This window comes from Lissotriton vulgaris, chromosome 1_1, assembly GCF_964263255.1.
Source record: "Lissotriton vulgaris chromosome 1_1, aLisVul1.2, whole genome shotgun sequence".
In the NCBI taxonomy this organism is placed as follows: domain Eukaryota; kingdom Metazoa; phylum Chordata; class Amphibia; order Caudata; family Salamandridae; genus Lissotriton; species Lissotriton vulgaris.
In genome coordinates this window covers 1,543,618,210-1,543,641,050 of record NC_141685.1, presented here as the reverse complement: position 1 = coordinate 1,543,641,050, position 22,841 = coordinate 1,543,618,210, and the positions used below count along the sequence as shown (strand labels likewise).

At 45.2% G+C, this 22,841-nt stretch overlaps 1 protein-coding gene across 1 annotated transcript in view; it reads left to right on the top strand.

Annotated features, from left to right (window-relative positions):
* The window catches only part of OTOGL (otogelin like), a 1,110,282-nt gene that overhangs the window by 324,999 nt on the left and 762,442 nt on the right, over positions 1-22,841 (top strand). The window contains exons 18-19 of the mRNA XM_086931129.1: positions 4,107-4,272; positions 7,854-7,928. Coding sequence (XP_086787255.1) covers positions 4,107-4,272; positions 7,854-7,928 — 241 coding nt within the window. The remainder of the gene's footprint in view (positions 1-4,106; positions 4,273-7,853; positions 7,929-22,841) is intronic.

Below are 22,841 nucleotides of genomic sequence, written 5' to 3'. Positions count from 1 at the left end.
CTGTGGGTGACGCTGGGACTTGCTATTGCAAAACGAAATATAGCACGCCTATGGGGAGCGGCACCACCTCCAACGCTCAGTGCATGGAAGAAAGACATGGACTGGTGCATGCTGCAGGAAAAGACAGTCTATGTGGCCCGGGGTTTCCCCTTGGAAGTGAATGGCAGTTTGGTCAAAATGGAATGAATACCGTGGTAATCTGTGTGAACCTCCCCTTTTCCCTTCCCTTGACGAACCGATGACTCCGTTTGAGACTAATGTATTGTTACCATCTTGTATTCTATGCCACCAGCTGTGACTTATTTCTATGACAAATTGTAAATGTAACACTGTGTAGTTGCACTCCTGTGGGTACTGACCATCAAGATTTTCTTTGCTAATAAAAAGATTTATAAAAAAAAAAAGAAAAGAAAATTGACTCCCTTGCAGAAGAAATCTCACCCATAAAAAAGAAACTCCGGAGCCAGACCAAATTATTTTGCAAAGCCAACTCTATGACAGGGAAAGCATCTCTGTATACAAGGTCTCAGAGTGATAACGAGCAAACCTAGTAGACCTCAATATCCCTTGGTCACTAATCTCACACACCTCACCAAGCCCTAAACCAACTATCTCCTTCTGAAGCTATATTACTTTGTGAATCATACTGCACAAAAGCATCCCTAAATAACCAGAGGCCGTCATCCAGTACTCCATCGGCACAAATAGAATCCCTCAAACAAACGTAGTGCCCAGAACCCCAGCTCAATACACCACCATCGAAACACTGCTCTCCCTAAGCAATAGTCCTGACTCCTTAAACTGTTTGCTCTTGAACTGTCAATCAGCAGTTAAGAATGCAACTGAAATAGCTGAATCCATACTAACAGATGACTTTGACATTACATTCCTAACTGAAATGTGGCTCAATTAACACTTAACCCCCATACTTGATCTGGTCACACCACCTGGCTATTCTATTATAAGACAGGACAGACCAGGACATACAGGAGGTGGTTTTGAAATCATTCATAAAGATATCATCTATCTCAAAACCTTTGAGACCACAAACTACTCAACCTTTGAATACCTAAGAGTTGAACTCATAGCAAAAGGTGCAACCCCAATCAAACTTCATGCCAGTTATTACTCCCTGGATGTCGCTCAATCTACATAGAAGAACTATCTGACCTGATAACACAGTTGTTCCTAACTGACACAAATGACATGTTCTTAAGCAACTTCAATCTTCACTTAAATGATACAGATGACACCACCATCTGTAACTTAATAAACATACCTTAAATTAATGATTTCAAGCAACTCTGCAAAGAGCAGGTCCAAAACAGAGGCGCTACTCTTGATGCAATAATTACAAGAAGTGAACTTGTCTCGCTTCGATTTAGCATGCCCATCGACTGGTTGGATCACCATCTCATACACTTCAACCTAAAGGACAACCCCAGACCCTATTAAGCCAAATCTAATAAACACATACACTGGATATGGAAAATCCAACATATCCTGTTTTTGACTCTGGAAACCAAGATCAACACTGTAGGTTTATCTGTATGTCTTGATGCAATAAATACAAAAAGTGAACTTGTCTCTCTTTGAACTATCACGCCCATCGACTGGTCAACCCACCATCTCATGCACTTTAAATTGAAGGCCAACCCGAGACCATACCAAGCCACATCTAACAAATACGTACACTGGATATGGAAAATCCAACATATCCTGCTATCGACTCTGGAAACCAAGATCAACAGCCAACTTCGTTCACATCCTCATCTGCACACGGTAGATGATTTCACTGACCACTATAACTCAATGATAACAAGCTGGCTTGACCAATTGGCCTGACTCAAACTTAACCCCTTTATTGCTAAGGCATTATTCTTCTTCTCATATAATTTCCATTGAAATCAATGGAAAGTCCATGACGAGTTACCCTTGTCATTAGCGGCGAAGAGGTTAAGAGATCCAGAAAGATCCAGTCTATATTACGGTTCAATCCAGATGTAAACACAGAGAGGAGTCAACTAAGACTGAAAGATTGTGGAGACAGAACCCTCCACCAGCTCACCTTGCTCTCTTGAGGTGTGAATGCCTCTCCTACAAAAAAACATCTTCAGAGAACAGGCTGCTTTCTTTCTCCCCCAACTTGACTGGAGAACAAAAGCCCAAGGGATCCCAAGTAACCCACAAAAAACCAAAGTCAAGAGGATCTTTACCCACTGAAAAACAATGCCAGCTGGTCAGAGTCCAAACTGTTGACAGAAGGAGAGACCACAAGATAATTGAAAAAAACCTTGAAACTCACATTCCATTTCACCCATCCCCTTCTCTCTTCCCTCGTGCAGAACTTTAACCACATCATCTCACCATTCTGAACTAAAATCATCAATGCTTTCTTTGTGTTCTAGACTCCTTTCAACTGGACCAAGTCACACCCATTCTAAAAAAGCCTGGAGCAGATCCTAATGACTTCAACAACTTCAGACCTTTCACCACCCTTACTTTCCTAGCAAAAGCATTGGAAAAATGTGTCTTGATCCAATTCAACCAATACATCAACAAATTCAATCTTCATGACACCTTCCAATCAGAATTCAGACAAAGCTGTAGCACGGAAGCTGCTATGATCAATATATCAGATGACATTCTTAGATCTCTAGATGAAGGAGACTCTTGCCTCTAAATTCTACATGATCTATCAGCAGCATTTGACACAGTTAACGACCAAGCTTCACTTGAAACTCCTAAACTTGTTTATTGAGAGTGCTCTCTTTACAGCACATCATGGGTCTCGGGGTGGGGGGAGGGGGGTGATAGCTATTAGGCACACCGCCCTCGAAGCTAGGCACCCGCTCGGTACCTAGAAACGCCCACGTCAGCCGGACCCCGAGGAACCGGTACCGAATAGGTACCGAGCCTAATAGCTATCACCCCCCTCCCCGAGACCCATGATGTGCTGTAAAGAGAGCACTCTCAATAAACTCGGTCCATTCCTAAGGGAATCTGATGCACATAATCAGCATAATTGCGTTTTTTAACATAACAGTCCTCAGATAGGGTGGGCCTTAGCGCGCTCATACCACCAAGGCCACTACACACACCACTATAAATACTCACACACACTGGTCCTGATGAATGCTTGATAGAATTTGTCACATAGGCTGAAACATGTTGACCGCACCTTTCACCGGGATAACAGTGGACCTTTAATCTGTGTCTGTTATCCTCCACACCTTTTTTAACCTGACCATATGGCGAAACTAATAAAATCATTTTTTCCGACTCAATTGGCCATTTTATCCATCACTTCACAATCACGATACCAGCTCCGCAGTAATTCTGGCGTTGTAGCACACCGGGGTGGCATTCGGCCATTCCTGGTGGGCCTGATGATGAAGCATGTCACCTACTAGGTCGGTGAGTGAGGGCTTTCAATAAAACCAATCAGGGTTTTGCTTCAAACAACAAAAGTTTATTTACTTTGTGTTGCCGCAATAATCGGTAGTCACTCCTCTTTGGTACTTGATGCTCTTTTGTTGTTTCTGAGTATTTACTTCTGAGGGGAGTAGGAGCGTCTCTGTCTCCCTTCCTCTCTTGTTGTTATTTAGTTATTGAGATTATATAGCCAGGTTTAATTGGCATAAGAACACTACATTCAAGGAGCAAAGGCAGACCTGTGACATGTTTTAAGTGGCTACTTAAGTTGATGGCACAATAAGTGCTGCAGGCCCAGTAGCAGCATTTAATTTACAGGGCCTCGGTATATGGAACACCACTCTACAACGAACTTATAAGTAAATCTAGTATGCCAATCGGTGTAAAGCAATGTTATCATACTTTAGGGAGGGAGGGAGCACAAACACTTTAGCACTGGTTAGAAGTGGTACAGTACACAGAGTTCTAAGGCCAGCAAAAACAAATTTTAACAAAACAAGAAAAAAAGTTTGGGGGAAGATAATCTTAAAGCTGACAAGTCTAACAAAGTATATCTCAAAATGGGCAAAATGATTACATGTGCAATTGAAATTTTGACTTTATTCCTTATTTTATTGTTTTGTTATTTTGTACTTAATGTACTTAATGTGATCAAAATATTTCCTTTTTAGGTGTAATATGCCGACATGGGATGTTGTATCAACAGTGTTCTTCATCGTGCGGGCGTTCTTGCTCCTCGCTTTCCACTGATGAGGTTTGCAGTCCTGAATGTATTGAAGGCTGCAATTGTCCTGACGGAAAATACTTTGAAGAGTCAATTAACTTTTGTGTGGCATTGTAAGTCATTTGTCTTATTTTCTTTTCTTACTGTATTCAGCAATGACTAGATGAGGGGCATATGGGCCTATGAATGCTACCCAATAAAGGTGAATAGAGTGAATTATTGGGTTAAAGGTTGTTTTTTCTCTGTGTACGTTAAGAGTAAGCAGAAGGTAACTTCATAAATCTGTGGACCAACCAAATTCATGTATTATGGAATGGAATTGAGGCTGGTGAGCTGGATAGCCTTATAGGGAATTTAGTGTTTTATTCTAGCCTGAAGGTGATGGCTGAATTAGTTATTTTGGATTAGGGTTATATCCTCTTTTTATTGTCTTTCTCAGTGGCCAAGCACATCTATCAAATGTTGCTTTCAGTAGGCCTGTGGTGTAAGCTAGAAGCCAGTCCAAGCTGATCATCCAATGTCCAGGTGAAAGCTCATCAGTGTATGACTGAGACTGTGGATGGGAAGACTGGTTGTAAAGTTCTTATAGGAGGAATTTGGCAGTTGACAGTGTACTCAGCTTTATGGATATATTGTTTGAGTAGAAGATGGGTACCTGTGAAATCCAAGGGTTGTAGTAGGTTGGGCGAGTGTGGGATAGTCTATTCTCATGGCTGCTCAGTCATCCAGGAATGGGCTGGTGAGTAACAGTTTTTTAGTGACAGAAGATTAAACACACTTTTTAAAGAAAACATTTTTGTTATCCTGGGCCCTTCTAATTAATGACAGTTTAATGTGTGTTTAGATAGAAATTGCAAAGGACTAAAGAGAGAGGTCCAGTCGGTTCACCACATCTTTGAGTAGCTCCAAGTAGATATTTAGGCGCTTGGCATGACACAGGTCGTTAGTAAAATGTCTGAAAGTTCATGCCCAGTTTGGACATGTTGGCTTATTTGACCTATTTGTCAGGGAGGAGGAGACACAGGACATGATGTTTTCCAAAAACTCAGCAAGTTTGTTAATGTGTTCATTAGGATCACTTGCTCAATGGTGTGAACGGCCACCTAAAGACTCAATAGTGCTTAGAGAAAACAACCCTTATCAAATCAAATCTTGTCAAATTTATTTAATTCAGTTAAAACAAGCCATAAAATTAGAATATACTAATTAAAAATTACGCTTCCGGTTTTTAACTTAACCATCCATTATGAAACCTTCATGGTGCTTATTTTGATGCAGCATAGAGGACAAAACGTTAATTTTTGCTGTGCTAATAGGTTCTTATCAAGTATGCAGGCATGAGCTCAGGTTGTTACATATTTGCCAGAGCTTTGTAAAGAAAAGGCTGACACAGTCCACCCTAAACATATATTTAGCATTTCAAAAAGTTGCTGACTTATTTTAGATTCTCAAATATTAACACTCACCATAGTATGATCAACTACATTAATGAAGAGTGGGCCATACATTGAGGCACATGGTATTGTTTCATACATCGATTTAGAAATAGACATGATGTATATCAGCGTCTCCAATATAACTACGGGGTTCATTATGATGGCGGACGGACCTGCGTCCGTCCGCCACCCCAGAGGTGGAGGGACCGTCCGCAGTGGCAGCGGCGGTCCCTCCGAGCGAATTAGGATGTGACTGCCACCCTGGCGGTCACAGCCTGTATTTTTAACATTGCGGCGGGTGCTGCTTGAAGCAGCACCCGCCACAATGTTAAAACTGCATGCAGTGCATTTGCATGAACAGAGCGGCAGGCACCGCGCGGTGCCTGCCACTATGTGCATGCAAATGCAGGGGGGTACCATAGGTGCCCCCCATGTGCACCCCCACCCCTCCTTCACCCTGGGCGCCCGCAACGGTCCCCCAAATAAAAGACCGTATGCCTTTTCGTGGCGGCATTGCCGCCGCGGAAAGGCATGTCACACGGCTAATCCCAATATGGCTGGCTGTGTCTGACAGACACCGCCACCATATTAGAGCTTTTCCGCCGCGGAACCACGATGGAAAAGCTGCGGATGGTCTTCACGACCCCCCTGCCATCCTAATCTGGCAGGGGGTCTTGTAAATCACTGCAGCGGTGAATCCGCATCCTCTGGGCTGGCGGTGGCTTCCGCCGGCCCGGGGGATGCGGATTCACCGCAATCCTAATCACCCCTACGTTTGCAGAATGCCCAGTGAAGTGGCAAAATATAGATGAAAGGAGAAAGAGTGGCATGCCTATGTCAAAAGTTTAGAACAGCACATGTATGCTACAAGCAGATGAGGTGAAACAGGGAGAGGCGGAAGTTCGCTGCTTGGGTAGAATGTGAATCAGTTTTAACACTATTTTATATATTTTTATTTTCCTTCATACAATACTATGCTTCCCTAAACTCTTTTACTAAATTTAACATAAAGAGACCAAACAGTAATGTTTCTCCACATAGATATTAGCAACACATGTAGCACCGACATTTTAAGCATTTATAAAACTCTGACTCCCATTGAGATGTTGGCTTTTAATATCAATAACTAAAGTTTAGGAGAATACTATTGACTATCTAGGCATGACGCTTGAACAAAATGCATTTATCTATAACAGACAAACATTAAGAAGTTGTAAGAAACTTGTGCTATTTTAAAGAGTAAAGAGTGTACAACAGACCACAAAGCCGAAGATGTACCCTAAGTGATTGTTGGATCAGTTTTCATAAACATAAACTTAATTGATTGAAACTGGCTTACAAAGTGCTTTTACGCGATTAGTTATCCTCTATAAGGAGATTCTGATGGCATATTATAATGAAATATAGACTAGTAGCTTTTTTCTTGTTAGAGATTCCATCAACCCAGACTAGTGATAACATAAAAAAATCGTACAGCCTACATGTTTCATCCCGACGGATTTATTTGTCATCCCGATAATATTTTTCTACAGCCTTCTGAAAGTCTTTCAGGAGGAAACACGTTAGATACCCAGTTTTTGTCAATGTTAACCTGATCTAGGTAAACAAAAACTCCACCATGCGAGTCCAGGTTAAAAAAGCTACTATTAGCCTTTATATTATGGCTTGCAGATCTCTTAATTGATGAAAACTAACCTCCTAGAATAACTTTTTAGTTTGCTACCTGCAATGTGCCTGTGAAACCTGATTCTTTAGTATGGAGCTTGCACACAAGTCAAAGGCTCTTCCTATGCAAATTAGAAAAATACCCACTTCATATTGCACAGGAACCAAACTTCATTTATGAAATGCATATTACAGAAATGTTCATGCAATAGGTCGAAACCCCGTTATTTAATATACAATCCCTCGGAGTGCAAAAACAGACACAAAACTCATTTGTGGTATCTGGGCACTTTTGTAGATATGATACCTGTGCATACATCTATAGAGCAATTTTGGCATCTTAAATTTGATACAAAGTCGGCATCCCTAAATTTGACCATAGACGCTTAAATTAATGATATATGTTTCAAACAAATGTATGCATAGCAATCAATGTGTTAAGTTACAGATCATTGTCCGTTTTTTTTATATCAGGATCTCTTGTGGGGACTTTACTTTGGTCAAAGTAGAATTCTTGCCAACAAGTAGTGTAGTACAGTGTATGGGAGGGCCATTATGCAAACCTGTACTAACTGAAGATGTTTTTCCAACAGATCCAGTTGCCGTTGCTACTACAGGGGAAGAATTTATCAACCTGGGGAGATTATGCCTATACAATCAGGCTCTTGGTAAGATTCTGCATAATGCTTTTAAACAAAACTTTGTAACATTCTCCGCAGGCTATTTAAAGACTGGTGGGCCAGCTGAGACTCCACCCCTGGGAAACAGCCTTTACTATGTAAACGTTACAACGCATGCCATTACATCGCATGATGTTGCAACCAAAAAGGTGTGCAGCAGTGGGTAGACAGTGTTGGATTTGACTCCAACACCTTCCCTACTGTTGCACACACTGGAGTTGGAATAGAAAACTAATCTATTCCAACTTCCAGCGCTCCCCCGACTGAAAGTCGGGGTAAAGGTTCGCGTTGTGATGGCATGCAATGTAATGGCATGTGTTGTAATGTCACATATTCTCCTCTCCTGCCACAGCTAACCAGGCAAGTCTAGGTTATGAGCTGCTACGAGTGGAAATAAAACAGAGACAAGTTTGCCATTTCTTGACCGCATGGTGGATCTATAATTATCATGCAAAGGAAGCCTATAGATCATCTCTTGCTGTATACCACAAAAACATCAAAACTGTCCATAAAATCTATATCACTAACCATATCGGCAAACCTAGCTACTCTTCCAAAGTGCTTTTTCAAAGTTCTGAACGATTTTATTAATCTCTGAGCATGCTCCAATAAATACAGGCTTCAGGAGAATTTTACAACTCATTAACATACTTTTGTGAAGACAAAATCAAACATATTAACCAGAACTTTCCCAGCTAGCTCGATCAGACTCGAGCTCAACTTCAATTCTCCTCCCTTTAACTGTATCTGCAGTTTATGAAAGTTTGTTTTGCTAACTCTGGAACGAATCCATAGATCTCTTAAAAAAACAGCCAAATCTGGCTCTCCTCTAGATCTATGTCCTACTAGAATTTCAGCACTACTTTCTAATCAGCTGGCCCCTGTCATATGCTCTTTGTTTAATCTATCAATAAACATCGTGAAAATCCCCTTGTCTGGAAAGCTGCACAGGTTAAGCCCATACAAAAGTAGGCCAATATTGCACCCACAAAATTCCCATATTATCTACCCATTTTGTTGCTACCATTCTTAGGAAAGTTGTTGGATGTTCAAATTAACAAACAACTTTTAGAGTATTTAATGAACAACATGATCTTGGACCCATCACAATCTTGGTTCCGATCGCAACACGGCACTGTGACTGCCTTAGTGGCTGTCACGGATCGCATACGACTAGCTCTCAATGCTGATACACCATCTATGCTTGTGCTGTCGAATTTCTCTATGCTCAGACGTGAGTCCCAGGTTCTCCACATCACTGGAGTCAAGCTACCCAGGCTGAAGAATGCTGATAGCCAGAAACCGGTCCTTGGATGCTTGATTCCGGTCTAGGAAAGACATGTCTTGGTAGTTCGGGCTGGACTGTTCCCATGAGGCACAGGGTCAAGGCTGATTTGCATATAGCCATTGTCTGACCTAGGGTGGTGTGGAGTGCAAAAAAACGAATGATTTAGGCCCAGTTCCTTGTACTGGGGTGAATGTAAGACATTGTTTTGCATTCTGTCCATCAACTGTGTTTTTTGCAATTTTCACCCCGAGTGGGCTGGGTATGCTCAGACGTGAGTCCCAGGCTCTCCACATCACTGGAGTCAAGCTATCCAGGCTGAAGAAGGCTGATAGCCAGAAAACGGTTCTTGGATGCTTGATTCCGGTCTAGGAAAGACATGGCTTGGTAGTTCGGGCTGGAATGTTCCCATGAGGCACAGGGTCAAGGCTGATTTGCATATAGCCATTGTCTGACCTAGGGTGGTGTGGAGTGCAAATAAAAGATGGATTTAGGCCCAGATCCTTGTACTGGGGCGAATGTAAGACATTGTTCCCTATGCTTTTCAATATGTATGTTGTCCCCCTTGCCAAGATAGGCAATTCATTCAGATTTGAAATTCTGTCCTATGCTGATGACATGCAGTTGGTTTTTGACAAAGACTTGGTTAAAGCAAAACAACAGTTTGCGACAGAGATTAAAGCAATTGCAGCCTGGATATCCACCAACTGCCTACAATTGAATGCAGAAAAAACCCGAGATCATTCTGTTCGGTAAGGCCGAAAAGCTTGGATCGGCTAACTGGTGGCCTGCAGAACTTTGCTCTGCACCAATACCTAAATAGGTAGTCAAGAACCTCGGTGTCCGACTGGACCAACCCTTAGAGCAGGTTCGGTCTACCATCGGAACATGTTACCACATGATGCCCTAGTTGATGAAAGCTCTCCCTTTTCTTCCACTTTTAGCGAGGAAAACCTTGGTGTAGGCATTCATTATCAGCAGATTAGATTATGGCAACACTTTACTTGCTTCTGCTAATGAGATATTACTTTCTAAATTTCAAGATGTGCAAAATACAGCGGCCTGTCTCATTTGCAATCTTCCTTCTGGTACAGCCTCAATACCTCTTCTGAGATCCTTACATTAGTTGCATGTAAGGAAAATAATAATCTTTACAATATCCTGCCTCAGTCACATGTCGCTAATGAAGAAAGGCTCCAGGTACCTCAACCGGAAGCTTAAACACTATTGTTCAGTTAGGCTTTCGAGATCTAGCGACAAAGCCTTGCTCACTGCATGGCTCATTAGAAAGTTAATAGCAGGGGGTAGGTCTTAGGTCTGGCCCCTCTTACTGGAAGAACTGTCTTCCTGCATCCTTACATGTACAGATCACATCAAAGTCAGAAGGATGCTCAAGACTGTGGTGTTCTAACTCTACGTGTCTCCTGCCTGCGATCTGCTTAGTGCCAAGATATCCATCCCAGGGTGATTCATGCTGATATCAAATTAAATTAACATAACATAACAACATCTGTTGGCACTTTTATGTTTTTTCAGAATACATACTCTTAAATAAGGGGAAGCCTTTAGGAACAAAACTATAATCTTCCTTGTGGGTAGGAAAGACTTTGGAAGGAATAGGACTGGAGGGGCCTGCCATTCTAATGAGATTTCTACTAACGCTGGGCCACCGAGGAGCTTTTCAACAACAGAACTAGTGACTCCTAAGCGGTCCAGAAAAATACCTTCCACTGACATTAAAATAAGTGTGGAAGAGATGGGACAGCAGGAAGTTTGGGCACATGTCCCATTTCTGCCGATCTCTTAAGTCAGACCCTAAGTATCAACAACATTTGTACACATAATATTGTGGGATTTTATTGAGAGCTTTGAGTACTATCGAATATCATACGCTCAAATGTTTGTCTGTCAAAGCTTAGATCAGCAGACGTATTTGAGGTTATATGGAAAACAAAATGTGAGAATGTTTTCCAATTCCTTTCTTTCCTGAAATGAAAACCACATTTTGCAAGAAAATATCTGAAATAATGAGGCTATGTAATAACATTTTGTTAAATAGGATTTAAAACATACATTTCCTCACCTTTTTAAACATTTAAATACCATTCCTTGAGAACTGAGGGACTGGACTGTGTTCACTGCCTTAGCAAATGACGTACAACACTGAAATCGATCTCTGCACGATGTGCAGGAGTAACAGAGGGTTTTTGATGGATGGCAGGATTTACTAGGTATCCACGGAGCTAAAACAATATAGCTTGACCAGTGGCGTCACTAGGGTTGGTGTCACCCAGTGCGGGTAAAGGTGTCACCCCCTCACAACTGGAAGGAAAGACAGGCAGAGGGGTGTGTAAGGGTACATGTGTGAGGGAAAGGGAGGAGTAGCAAAATGATTTGACACTGCCTAACATTCCTACATTATTGTCGACACCGGAGTGCAATGGCATGACAGATGGGGTCGTGGCGGGTGGGGAGGGGTTGTTATAATTAAAACAAAACTTACCTTACCGCCTGGTCCCGCTCCGTGCCGCCTCAATGTTCCTGACCGGTCCTGGGCTGCCGCGTTTTTGCGATGCATGCTTCAAGCAGCCTCCCTCCCTCTCGTGCACCAATCACAACGCTGCAATGGCAGCGCTGTGATTGGCTGGAGCAGGGAAACTACTACCTGCCCATAGGAGACCTGGGGTTGCTGCTTGAAGCAACCCTCGGTCTCAGCTCAGAAAACGGAACATGCGCACTATTTGCTACTGCACTACAAGCCCGAACGACGCAGCAGCAGTCTAGAGTTGTCTAACTGCCTGCAGGCAGGCTGTCAGTCAACTATAGACTGATGCTGCATCCGACGTAATGTCTGTGTGTTCAAATACCAATTCATCAGCTCCGACTTGCTTCCCTCTGTGGGCTATAACATGCCTGTCAAATGTTCCTGCTTGCCTCTTACTTATAGCATTTGAATGGGCTTTCTGTTTCCAGCCATTCCTGTTAATTTGTGGTTTGCAGCACTGAACATAACGGAACCAATTGAACTGGACACCTTAATGTCTCCATTGTTTGCTACATGCCTCTGGATTATTACAAATGATGCGAGACTCTATATAAATCAGAGCGGCAAGTGGGAGGTTGGTACAGCTGTGACCATAAGGGATCCGAGCAGACTCCCAGCATGCCATTCTCTTTCTTCGGACACTCGCACTTTATAGAGCGTTCTATAGCATATTATGTACCAAACAACCGACTGCAGGTGCGGCGTCCGGGCTCGCAGCTTCAGTGAGCCGCAACCACGTTGTCCCACTAACCACGATCACCCGGTGTGACACCAATCACCTGGTGCATGATTGGTGTCACCCCAGGTGATGGTGTCACCCGGTGCGGTCCGCACCCCCGCACCCCCTAGTGAAGCCACTGAGCTTGACTAAGGTATAAACTCAAGCTTTATGGAGATGCATCGGCCTATTTACGAACTTAATACAATAATAGGGCGCAACCCTTTACACCAAGGGGAACTGGGCAAACAACAGCCGTAAATGAGAATTGGGAAAAAATTATTCAATCCAAAACTAGAAATGTGTGACACATTTCTGGTTTTGGATTGAATACTTTTTTTTATAGATATTGTTTATATTGGGGTATTCTGATTTTAATTATAATAATGCAATTTGACATCTGAATATATGAAAAATCTCAGGAGAATTGTAATTTGGAAAACTTATGCATTTGACAAGACTCATTACACAACGAATCCACGTTTTTTTTTGTAAATCTTTTTATTATTTTCAAAACAAAGAAAGAAATAGACATATCAGGTGCCATACATTCAGATACAATAATAAGGTGAATAGGCATAGTAACAGGATATATACGAACAATGTAAGAATAGTCGGGACGCGTACGCTAACGTTTGAGAAGTAGGATGTGCAACAGTACAATATATAATCCACGTTAAGCGCCAGTCCTCAGAGCCTGTCCACCTAGAAAATCAGAATAATAACAGAGGCATGATCACCAGATATTAGAAGACAATCGAAGTCAGGATGTTCTACCACTATATTTATGGAGGAAGTGAAGAGAGAGTGAAGAAAAAGAAACCATACAACAAAAGACAAGGACAAAATAAAAAAAACCATCCCCCCACCCTGCACCCCTGCATATGGCTATTGCCGAACCCCAACTAGCAGTGTGCCTGTCGCCCCAACTAACTAACTACTAAAAATAGAAAGTGGAGGAGGGCATATTCAGACATCCCCCCAGTCCCCCTCCTCGCCGCCAGAACCAAGAATCCCCAGACTAAGGTCAAGAAATCTATAAAGCCGCATGTACGTAGTGCAACAGGGGAAACTTTAAACACCGCCCAACCTCCCGAACGCATCATGATAGCAAACCCCATGTCCAGCAAGACTCGATGTTAAACCCAGTCACTCAGTCTCATCCTTGACCCGTCCGATCAGACGTGGGAACTCCTTCCGGACAAACTGTCGCCTTTACAGGATTGTTAGAACATGAAAATGATGTATCAAAGTTCAAATCGTGATGTAGCAGAGAGATGAAAACAATGAGAACACCATCAAGTCCAAAAACTCTCCTCGCCGTCTTGGACTCCCAGCTTCCTTTTGTCCGCCATCTTAGTGGTGCCGATATATGGGGGAGAGACGCGGTTTCAAGCCAACCACAGTTCCCATCAAAAGACTCCGGAAAGGGAGCTCCTAGCAGTCCTTCCTTGATCAGCAACGATCGTAGGTCAGACAATCCATTTACAGCATCGAGCTCGCTTCGATCAACCAAGACATCGGTCAGAGTCTCCGACACCTCCCACAGTACAGGGTCTGCTTCTTCCAACAATGTGGCCATCTTGGGGGTCTCGAGTCGTTCCATTCCTTGTAGTGGAGTAGGGTCCAGTCCACTCAGCCCGATTCCAGACAGACGCTCGGTCATTTTGTGAATGCGGGCTTCAACACGATCATGAAATGACCCAATGGCTTCTAGTACAGCTCGTAGTGATGGGTCACTCTCAGTCCGTTCCACCACTCCTCGGTCGGTTTCGGTCATGTTCACGTCCCCAGAGAGCCTGGTCTCCCCGGGGGGAGCAGATAAATGTGGAGCGGACGATGGCAGAGGTACTTATCATTCGGTTCAATATCAATCCGGACTGCGCTACCGCAGGTGGAGATCCCAACCCAGCGAACACCGGTGGTGGCCAGACCGGGCCACCGGGTCAGGGACCCCCGTCCACTGCTTCAGTCGTGCATAGTCACCCCTCCTTTGATGTTTACCAACTCAGCCAATCAGCGTCAACTTCGGCCCAAAAAATACTTCCACTTCGGTAGACCGGATCCTGTCACACAACTACAGCCGATGTTGTCCAACTGAAACCCGGCTGGGCCAGTACTCGAGACCCCGGCTTCCAAGCTGGTCTAGGCCGCAAACTGCCACACGACGTAACTTCGTCTACCAAACTGGTAGAATTCTCGGGGTTGCACCATTAAGCTGTAATGGATCGATCTTTACCTCTAAGGAGTCGCCCAAGCGTGACAACGTATCTGCTTTCTTGTTTTCAATGCCTGGACGGAAGGTTATCAGAAAATTGTACTCCGCAAAAAACAGCATCCATCGCATCTGTCTCTGTGACAGATGTCTAGCTGTTCGCATATATTGCAGGTTGCGGTGGTCTGAGAACACGGTCACTGGATGTAAGGCCCCCCAAAGGTACTGTCTCCATTCCTGGAAGGCCTTTTTAATAGCAAGGAGTTCTTTTTCAGCTATGGTGTAGTTTTTCTCCGCTTGGCTCAGTTTTTTGGATAGATATGCCACCGGATGGAGTTGCCCTGTTTGTACATGCCTTTGAGACAGGATAGCCCCTACTGCTTCATCCGAGGCATCTGCCTCTACAACATACGGCAATTCAGGTTGAGGATGTGCCAATATGGGTGCCGTAACAAACGCCCTTTTGAGCAGATTGAAAGCAGAATCCGCTTCCTGCGACCAATCGAACACCACCCCTTTTCTGAGTAGCCGAGACAGAGGTGCAGCAAGGCGCGAAAATCCATCGATAAACCTCCTGTAGTAGTTTGCAAAACCCAGGAAACATTGAACCTCTTTCACGGTTTTAGGATTGGGCCAAGACTGGACTGCTTGCACCTTCCTTTCCGCCATTTGCAAACCATCTGGACATAGCATGACCCCCAAGAATTCCACAGTGGTTACACCAAATTCACATTTACTTAGTTTACAGAATAGATGGTTCTCTCTCAGTCTCTGTAACACCTGCATCACATGGTCGTGGTGTAATTCATCATTACAAGAATAAATCAGAATATCATCAATGTACACCACTACACTGATGTCTACTAGATCTCTCAGGACATCATTCAGGAAGTATTGGAAGGCGGCCGGGGCGTTACATAATCCAAACGGCATAACCATATATTCAAACAACCCATAGCATGTTTTGAAGGCCGTCTTCCATTCATCACCCTCCCTCATCCTCACAAGGTGATATGCCCCCCGGAGGTCTAACTTAGTATATATGCAGGCCTTTCGTACTTGGTCTAATAGCACAGGAATGAGGGGGAGAGGGTACCTGTTACGGACAGTGTTTTTATTCAGCATCCTGTAATCCACACAAGCCCTCAATTCACCATTAGCTTTCGCTATAAAAAATAGGGGAGAGGCCGCCGGGGACTTGGAAGGGCGGATAAAGCCTATATCTTGATAGTGTGTTAGATACTCTTTGAGATGTTTGGTTTCAGGCACAGATAACGCATACACCCGACATGTGGGCATCAGGGCACCCTCAACCATGTCAATGCAACAGTCATATGTACGATGAGGTGGTAGTTCATTAGCCAGCTGTTCGCTGAATACATCAGAAAATGACTGATAGGCACCTGGTAAAGCTACTTCCTTTTCGGCCGCGGTCGCCACCTGAAAGGGAGTAGACAACTCCCTAGCCTGAGTTACAGGACGAGCTGACATATGTTCCTGACACCCTGATGAAAGGAACCTCAATTTTTTCTCTTTCCAGTCAATGTCAGGGTTATGATAGGAAAGCCATGGCATACCCAAAATTACCTCATATTGAGGAGCCTCGATTATGTTGAGGGTTAACTTATCTCGATGTTCCCCTTCAGGAAGTTCTACCACCAACAACACCTCCTCGGTCTGTTCAGTAATCATTCCAGATGTTAAGGGTTTCCCATCTACAGCCCATACTTCCTCTGGGTGTGCCCTGGAAATTCGTTTTAGATTTAGGGATGTGACCAGTCCACTATCTATAAAATTGCCTGTGGCTCCAGAATCGATCATAACCAATACTTGGTGGCCAACTAAATGGCTTTCCAAACACATGGACAATACGATATGGGACACTGATTCCTGAAGCACATCACAAACCAATGAAGGCAGTTTTAAGGGTGTCTGATCATCCCTATCATCCGTATTTTTGTCATATGACTCGGTACTGGACACTGCTAACCTTTTCTTGACCCAACTCCCTGTACTTTTTGGCTTGGAAGGACATTCTCTCACATAATGACCTTTTCGTCCGCAATACATACACAGCCCCTGGGTTCTACGGGTTTCTTTTTCCTCTCTGGTCAAGGGTGCTCTCACTGCCCCTATCTCCATAGGTTCATGGCTCTCCCCTATGGATGATGGCCCTTTCTTACTGAAGTACTCTGGCCTAGAGGATCCTCTGTCCCATTTTCTCCTGTCACCAGACCTCTCGGACATTCTGCCATCAAGTCTCAAGGACAAGTTAATCATACCTGCACAGGTAGTGGGTTGGGGGTCTATTTGCGCTATGACATCTTTCATCCCATCCCGCAACCCTTGATAATAGATGGACATCTGTTTCTCTTCAGGCCAGGATGACTCGGCCACCAATCTATTAAAGGATGTTAAATAGGTAATCAGTTCGTTACGTCCTTGTCTCAACTCCATCAATTCTTTGTCTGCCCGGAACGTAGTGGCTCTTCGATCAAACACCCTCTCAAACTCCGTTCTGAAAGCCCCCCAGTCAGAAAGAATGGCATCATCTCTCCTTACTAGTGGGACCGCCCAACTGGCTGCGTCTCCTATCATATAAGAGATGGCAAATGCTACTCTTGAATGGTGGTTGGGAAAAGAAGCAGGTTTGCAAGAGAAGTGCATCATAATCTGTGTGAGAAATATCTGCGTCTTAGAAGAATCCCCAGAATATCTCTCAGGGCTTGCCAATGGGATAGGAGGAGGTACAGTTACTTGTATGCGAGGATTGAGCGTAGCAGCATCAAAGGGATTGCCAGCAAGTCTATCCACTCTTTCCCTTAAAGCTGTGGCTTCTGCTCTTGAGGCAGTAGCCTCTGCTCTTGAAGCCACCAACTCTTGTTGGACTATAACCAATGCTTGTAGTACTTCCTCTAGGGTAGCCATGTTTGTTCAACAACCTTGTCAGGTGGAGCATATATCTTGGGCAAGTAATTCTGTCAGGACCTGCTCCACGGGAACCGATTGATGAACAAAGGGGTCCACCTCCTGACGTTACCAACCCCCTGAATGTTATACACAGGGGGTTCGAACCATCAGGCGAGGGATAAATAATGAAAAGAGACCGGGGACGGGTAGGGGTCAGCAGGGGCAAGGGATCTGAAATGACAGAACAAAAGCTTTATAACACCTGCCAATAATCTGACTACTCACAATGTAACTCAATAGACCGCTGAATACCTTATGTGGCTGTACACAGTCCGCCAACAAGTCTAAAGGATTAACAGTTCTGTTTCCTGCAAGGAAAGACACTTGTTAACACATATATCTTACACAGGTACATGCTCTTGGAAATACACGCCCTGTGAGAATACACACCATTTCATGTGGAAAAGAACCTCAGATATTTGATCCCTCCCTGGTTATTGAACATGTTCCTCTAAATAATTCTTTGAGATTAGCACAAGTTCATAGTCTGAATACTTCTAAAACGAGTTTGCAGTAATTACCACACTTCATCACTCCTTATTGCAATTTTATGTCCCCTAGTAAACTTTAGACTATTCCTTCAGTTCTACAATGTTTTATCCGTTGGTGCACTCAACAGTAGACAATGTCTTTATCCAAAATAACGGCAACGTGTGGTTGTGACCGCCACTACGTTCCGCTATGTAAACAAACCAAAGGTACAACTTAAGTTATCCTAGATAACGGCAACGTGTGGTTGTGACCGCCACTACGTTCCGCTATGCAAATAAACCAAAGATAATATTCTCTCGCCGGTAGCATGTAGTGAGCCCACCACTATGCTCCGGACAACACGGAACAAGGTAAGCCCACTTCGGTAAACAACCACGGTAGCTTGCAGCGGCCGCCGCTAAGCTCCGGGAAACACACACAAACCCTGAGGAGCCGGGTTTGAAAGTTGACACGCACCCAAACGGTGCGCGTCTTGCAGAAAGCGAAGGTGACGGTATTTTAGTTGCCGGTAGGCGCCCGAGGCCAGGGCTCCTTCCCGGTTAGGGGAAACAATACCTTGAAGTTGGAGCGGAGCAGGAATCAGCGCTCCCGCTTCTCTTAGGCAGCAACAGCTCGAACAACGCCGGACCTCCCAACAAGGCAAGAAACACAGACATAGGACTAGGAATTACTTGCAACGAGTTTCCTGCATAACCACACTATATACTTCCTCCCTGCAAGGATCATGGGATATGTAGTTCCTAAAGATTAGGTAGGCGCTGAATGCAGGAACCTGACAAGTACAGCTCGTAGTGATGGGTCACTCTCAGTCCGTTCCACCACTCCTCGGTCGGTTTCGGTCATGTTCACGTCCCCAGAGAGCCTGGTCTCCCCGGGGGGAGCAGATAAATGTGGAGCGGACGATGGCAGAGGTACTTATCATTCGGTTCAATATCAATCCGGACTGCGCTACCGCAGGTGGAGATCCCAACCCAGCGAACACCGGTGGTGGCCAGACCGGGCCACCGGGTCAGGGACCCCCGTCCACTGCTTCAGTCGTGCATAGTCACCCCTCCTTTGATGTTTACCAACTCAGCCAATCAGCGTCAACTTCGGCCCAAAAAATACTTCCACTTCGGTAGACCGGATCCTGTCACACAACTACAGCCGATGTTGTCCAACTGAAACCCGGCTGGGCCAGTACTCGAGACCCCGGCTTCCAAGCTGGTCTAGGCCGCAAACTGCCACACGACGTAACTTCGTCTACCAAACTGGTAGAATTCTCGGGGTTGCACCATTAAGCTGTAATTCGGTTCATACACACGGAGGCAGGGCGCAAAATTAGGATAAATGACAGGATCTTCTGGCAGGAGTCGGAGGTCGGCCATCTTGGTTGCTAGCGTAGTTCCTCCCGAATCCACGTTTTTAAATAAATGTATTGTGATATATTGTTTTAATAAATTGCATTTATAAGATCATTCACATTGTCTAAGCTAATCACTGTTTTTTATATTTGCTTGCAAAAAATTGTGTTTGCTTTTTGTGGTTCTACTCTCTATACTTTTTAGGTTTCGAGTGGCGTCTGCGCACATGCGTAGTCGAGCTCACGAGATTTTATGTTTTAAGGAGAACTTCACTAGCGAGGGTTAAGCCCCGCCCCTCCTCTCCATTTGCTGGCCTCCTAAACGGTGGCCAGCCATTGGAGAAGAGGTCCTAGTGACGTTCTTCTTTCTCTTTAAGCCCTCATCTTTTTCAGATTGACTTCCCCAACTTACTGCTGGTGTAAAAGCTTTCTTATCTTCTTTATGGGTCCAGATGGCCCATAAAGAAGATAAGGAACCTTTTACCCCAGCAGGAAGTCGGGGCGCCCAGTTTGAAAGGGACGGGGCTAAAAGAGAAACTTCTTTCATGTTAGTATAATCTCGGCGCATTATACCAACTTGAAAGAAGACAGCCTGCAGCTGTTGGCGGTTCTGCTGGCTGGAGAGGAGCAACGGCTCGGCAAAGCTGGCCCTGAGGTGATTGTGGGCTCTGCGCTGCCGCTGCGGCCCTCTGCTGTGGAAGAGCGGCGTGCTGGACCTTCATTGTGTGTAGTGAAGCTGCTGTGGCACCTGTAAAGTGCAGCTCAGAGTCCTGGCTGGTTCCGGTGCACGTTGACTTGGAGCGCCAAGGCAGGGTCAGAGCGGCAAATTCGCACTGCAAGTGGGACTGAAGTAGTGTAGCCACCTGCCGTCACTGCCCGTATTCACTCCGTGACTCTTAACCCTGCTGATATCCCCCCATTGGTGTCTCTGGCACAGGTGTGGTGTCCTGCATGTGGCCTGCAAGGAGGAACACTAGGAGCCAGCCGCGCTGCATTAAAGGTACATGCAGATCGGAGACCTCAGTCCGGCCTATTCCCTGGGTGCAGGCCGCTCCAGGTCCGTGCCCAACCTGCACCCAGTCTGGAAGTGGCAACTTCCCCAGAGCGGCCCGAGCAGTTGGGGACCGCGGTGCTGGACATCACCCGCCGAGAGGGAGGAGCCTGCGAGCGGGGAGCCCCTAATGCCTGGACCCGGAGAGGCTCACCGGCAGCGGGCCCCGAGGACCTTCACCCGCGGCGGGATCCACCGGACTGACTGACGCACCTGGACGGAGCCTCCATGTGCCGGCAGCACCGGCCCCCACCCGGGGGCTTTGGGCTCCTCCTCTGCCTCCTGCTACAGGTTTTGCCGCGCAGGGCCGGACCTCGTACAGGGGTTGGCTCACTCTCAAGCCTTGCACGCTCTTCACACTCCCCAACCCCTGCTCTCTTCCTTCGTGTGTCGCTCTCCTCCCTACCGCTTGTTATCCTCGCCCTGGGTGAGGCTCGGCCCCTCCCCTACCTATAGGAATGAGCAATCCCAGGAGTCTGGAGCAACTGCGGGAACGAGGCGTGAGAGAATATCCTCCGCGTCCAGGGAGAGGTAGTGAATTTACCCACCGGAGTGCGCACAGCCCCCAGATACAAGCAGTTGCATATAGACTTTCGCGCCAGGTAGGGGCACCTGCATCCCCAGCCAGCGCAGCCAAGGCGTCCGAAGCAGCATTGGCCATGAACCGCAGCTTCAGCATTTCGCAGAACCTGCGCTTCCTGGAGAGTAACAGCACCGTGGAGGTGAAGAGTGAGGTGAGTGGGTTCAGCTCTCAATTGCACTGAGGTACCGGTACTCTTTTTCCGTGCAGCTCCTGCAGTGAGGATACTGGAGGCTGCAGTGTAAATTATTCCCGGGAATCCCTGGAATGTCAGGTGCCGGCCATCTAGTAACAGCTCTCTTTCCCCACTTTGAACCTAACCCCTTCCATATGCGCCTCTGTGACAGGACACAGCAGAGCTGGAGACTAAGATCTCAACATTCTGTATATTTCTACATTGTTATTTGCAAAGTAGCAGTTTGCTTGATAAAGTTCATTGAATAGTGGGGTATGTCCATATTTGTTACTTGCTGGTGTTCCTGGAGTACACGGTTTCTCAATTTCATTTTGCACAACATAGGCTGGTGCTCAAACATGGAACAGAAGATTGATTGGTGGATATACTTGCCTTTTGTCCTCAACCCATTTCTTTGCTGGTAGATCCGGCCGCTTTAATAAGTCACTTTTTTTGGGTAGACTAAGTCAACAGTATTTACATTTAACTTTTGTTGCTGTAGGATGAGCGTGTGGGTGGCGGTGGTGTTACCAGTCTCAGTTCGCAAGTCACTGCTGTCTGTGTATCCTCAGCACTGTGAAACGTTTGCATCGCTGTACTTGCATGTATGGGAATCTGCTGTTTGGTTCAGGTTTAAGTCATATGTCCCTCACACAAAATTACTACAAACACAATCCATTTAAGATGGAATCGATCCTGTATTCTAACTTTTTTCACCAGGCATTCGCCTCTCACGTCCCACATCAGTGTTAGTTTGCACACTCTGTATTCGTATGGCTCGGGCTATTAGTTTCCCAAACAAATTTAATGCAATACTAGTGCATTGCCCCCCTTGTGTAACATGCTGGTGCGTTGCAGGAAGGTGTCATATGTTCTCCGCTCAGAGTAGACACATTTAATGTTTACTTTAGGGACATCTGGTAGATGCACTTGTGTGTGTGTGACGCCGTGCGTGAGTAGGCTGTGCACAAGGTATTAAATGGCATGAATACTTGTGGCATTGTCCTTTGTTTGGTGTGTGTATGTGAGGGTGCGCACATGGCACCTGTCTGTTTGAGTAGGACATGCAAAGGTTATGAGGGTTGCATCTGTTGTGTGCTATGTGAGAGGGTGTGCACATGGCACTAGACGGTGTGAGGAAGCGTGCAAAGTGTTGTTTGGGTTGCATCACTTTTTTGGTGTATGAGTGGATGTTCACACAGCACTGGTTGGAGTGAGTAGGGCATGCAGCTGGTTCTGGAGGCTCTACCCCCAGTGCTTAATTTGAGCCAGTGGTTTCCAGTGCTTGACAGGGGCACTTAATTTATCAACACTGGCACGTCTGACAGTCTGCAACATGGCGGCGCTCATTGTCTAATTTAGAGATGAGCACACATTGTTTTTTATTTCAATAGAGCAGATCTTAGATATAAGTAATACCTGCCACCCAAGCCATTCTTACAGTTGTGGAGACCCGGAATAGTCCTAATTGTCTCACTTGTAAGAGCGTGGTGGTTAGTAGTTGTGTTGGTACTGTCACTGAAAGCGC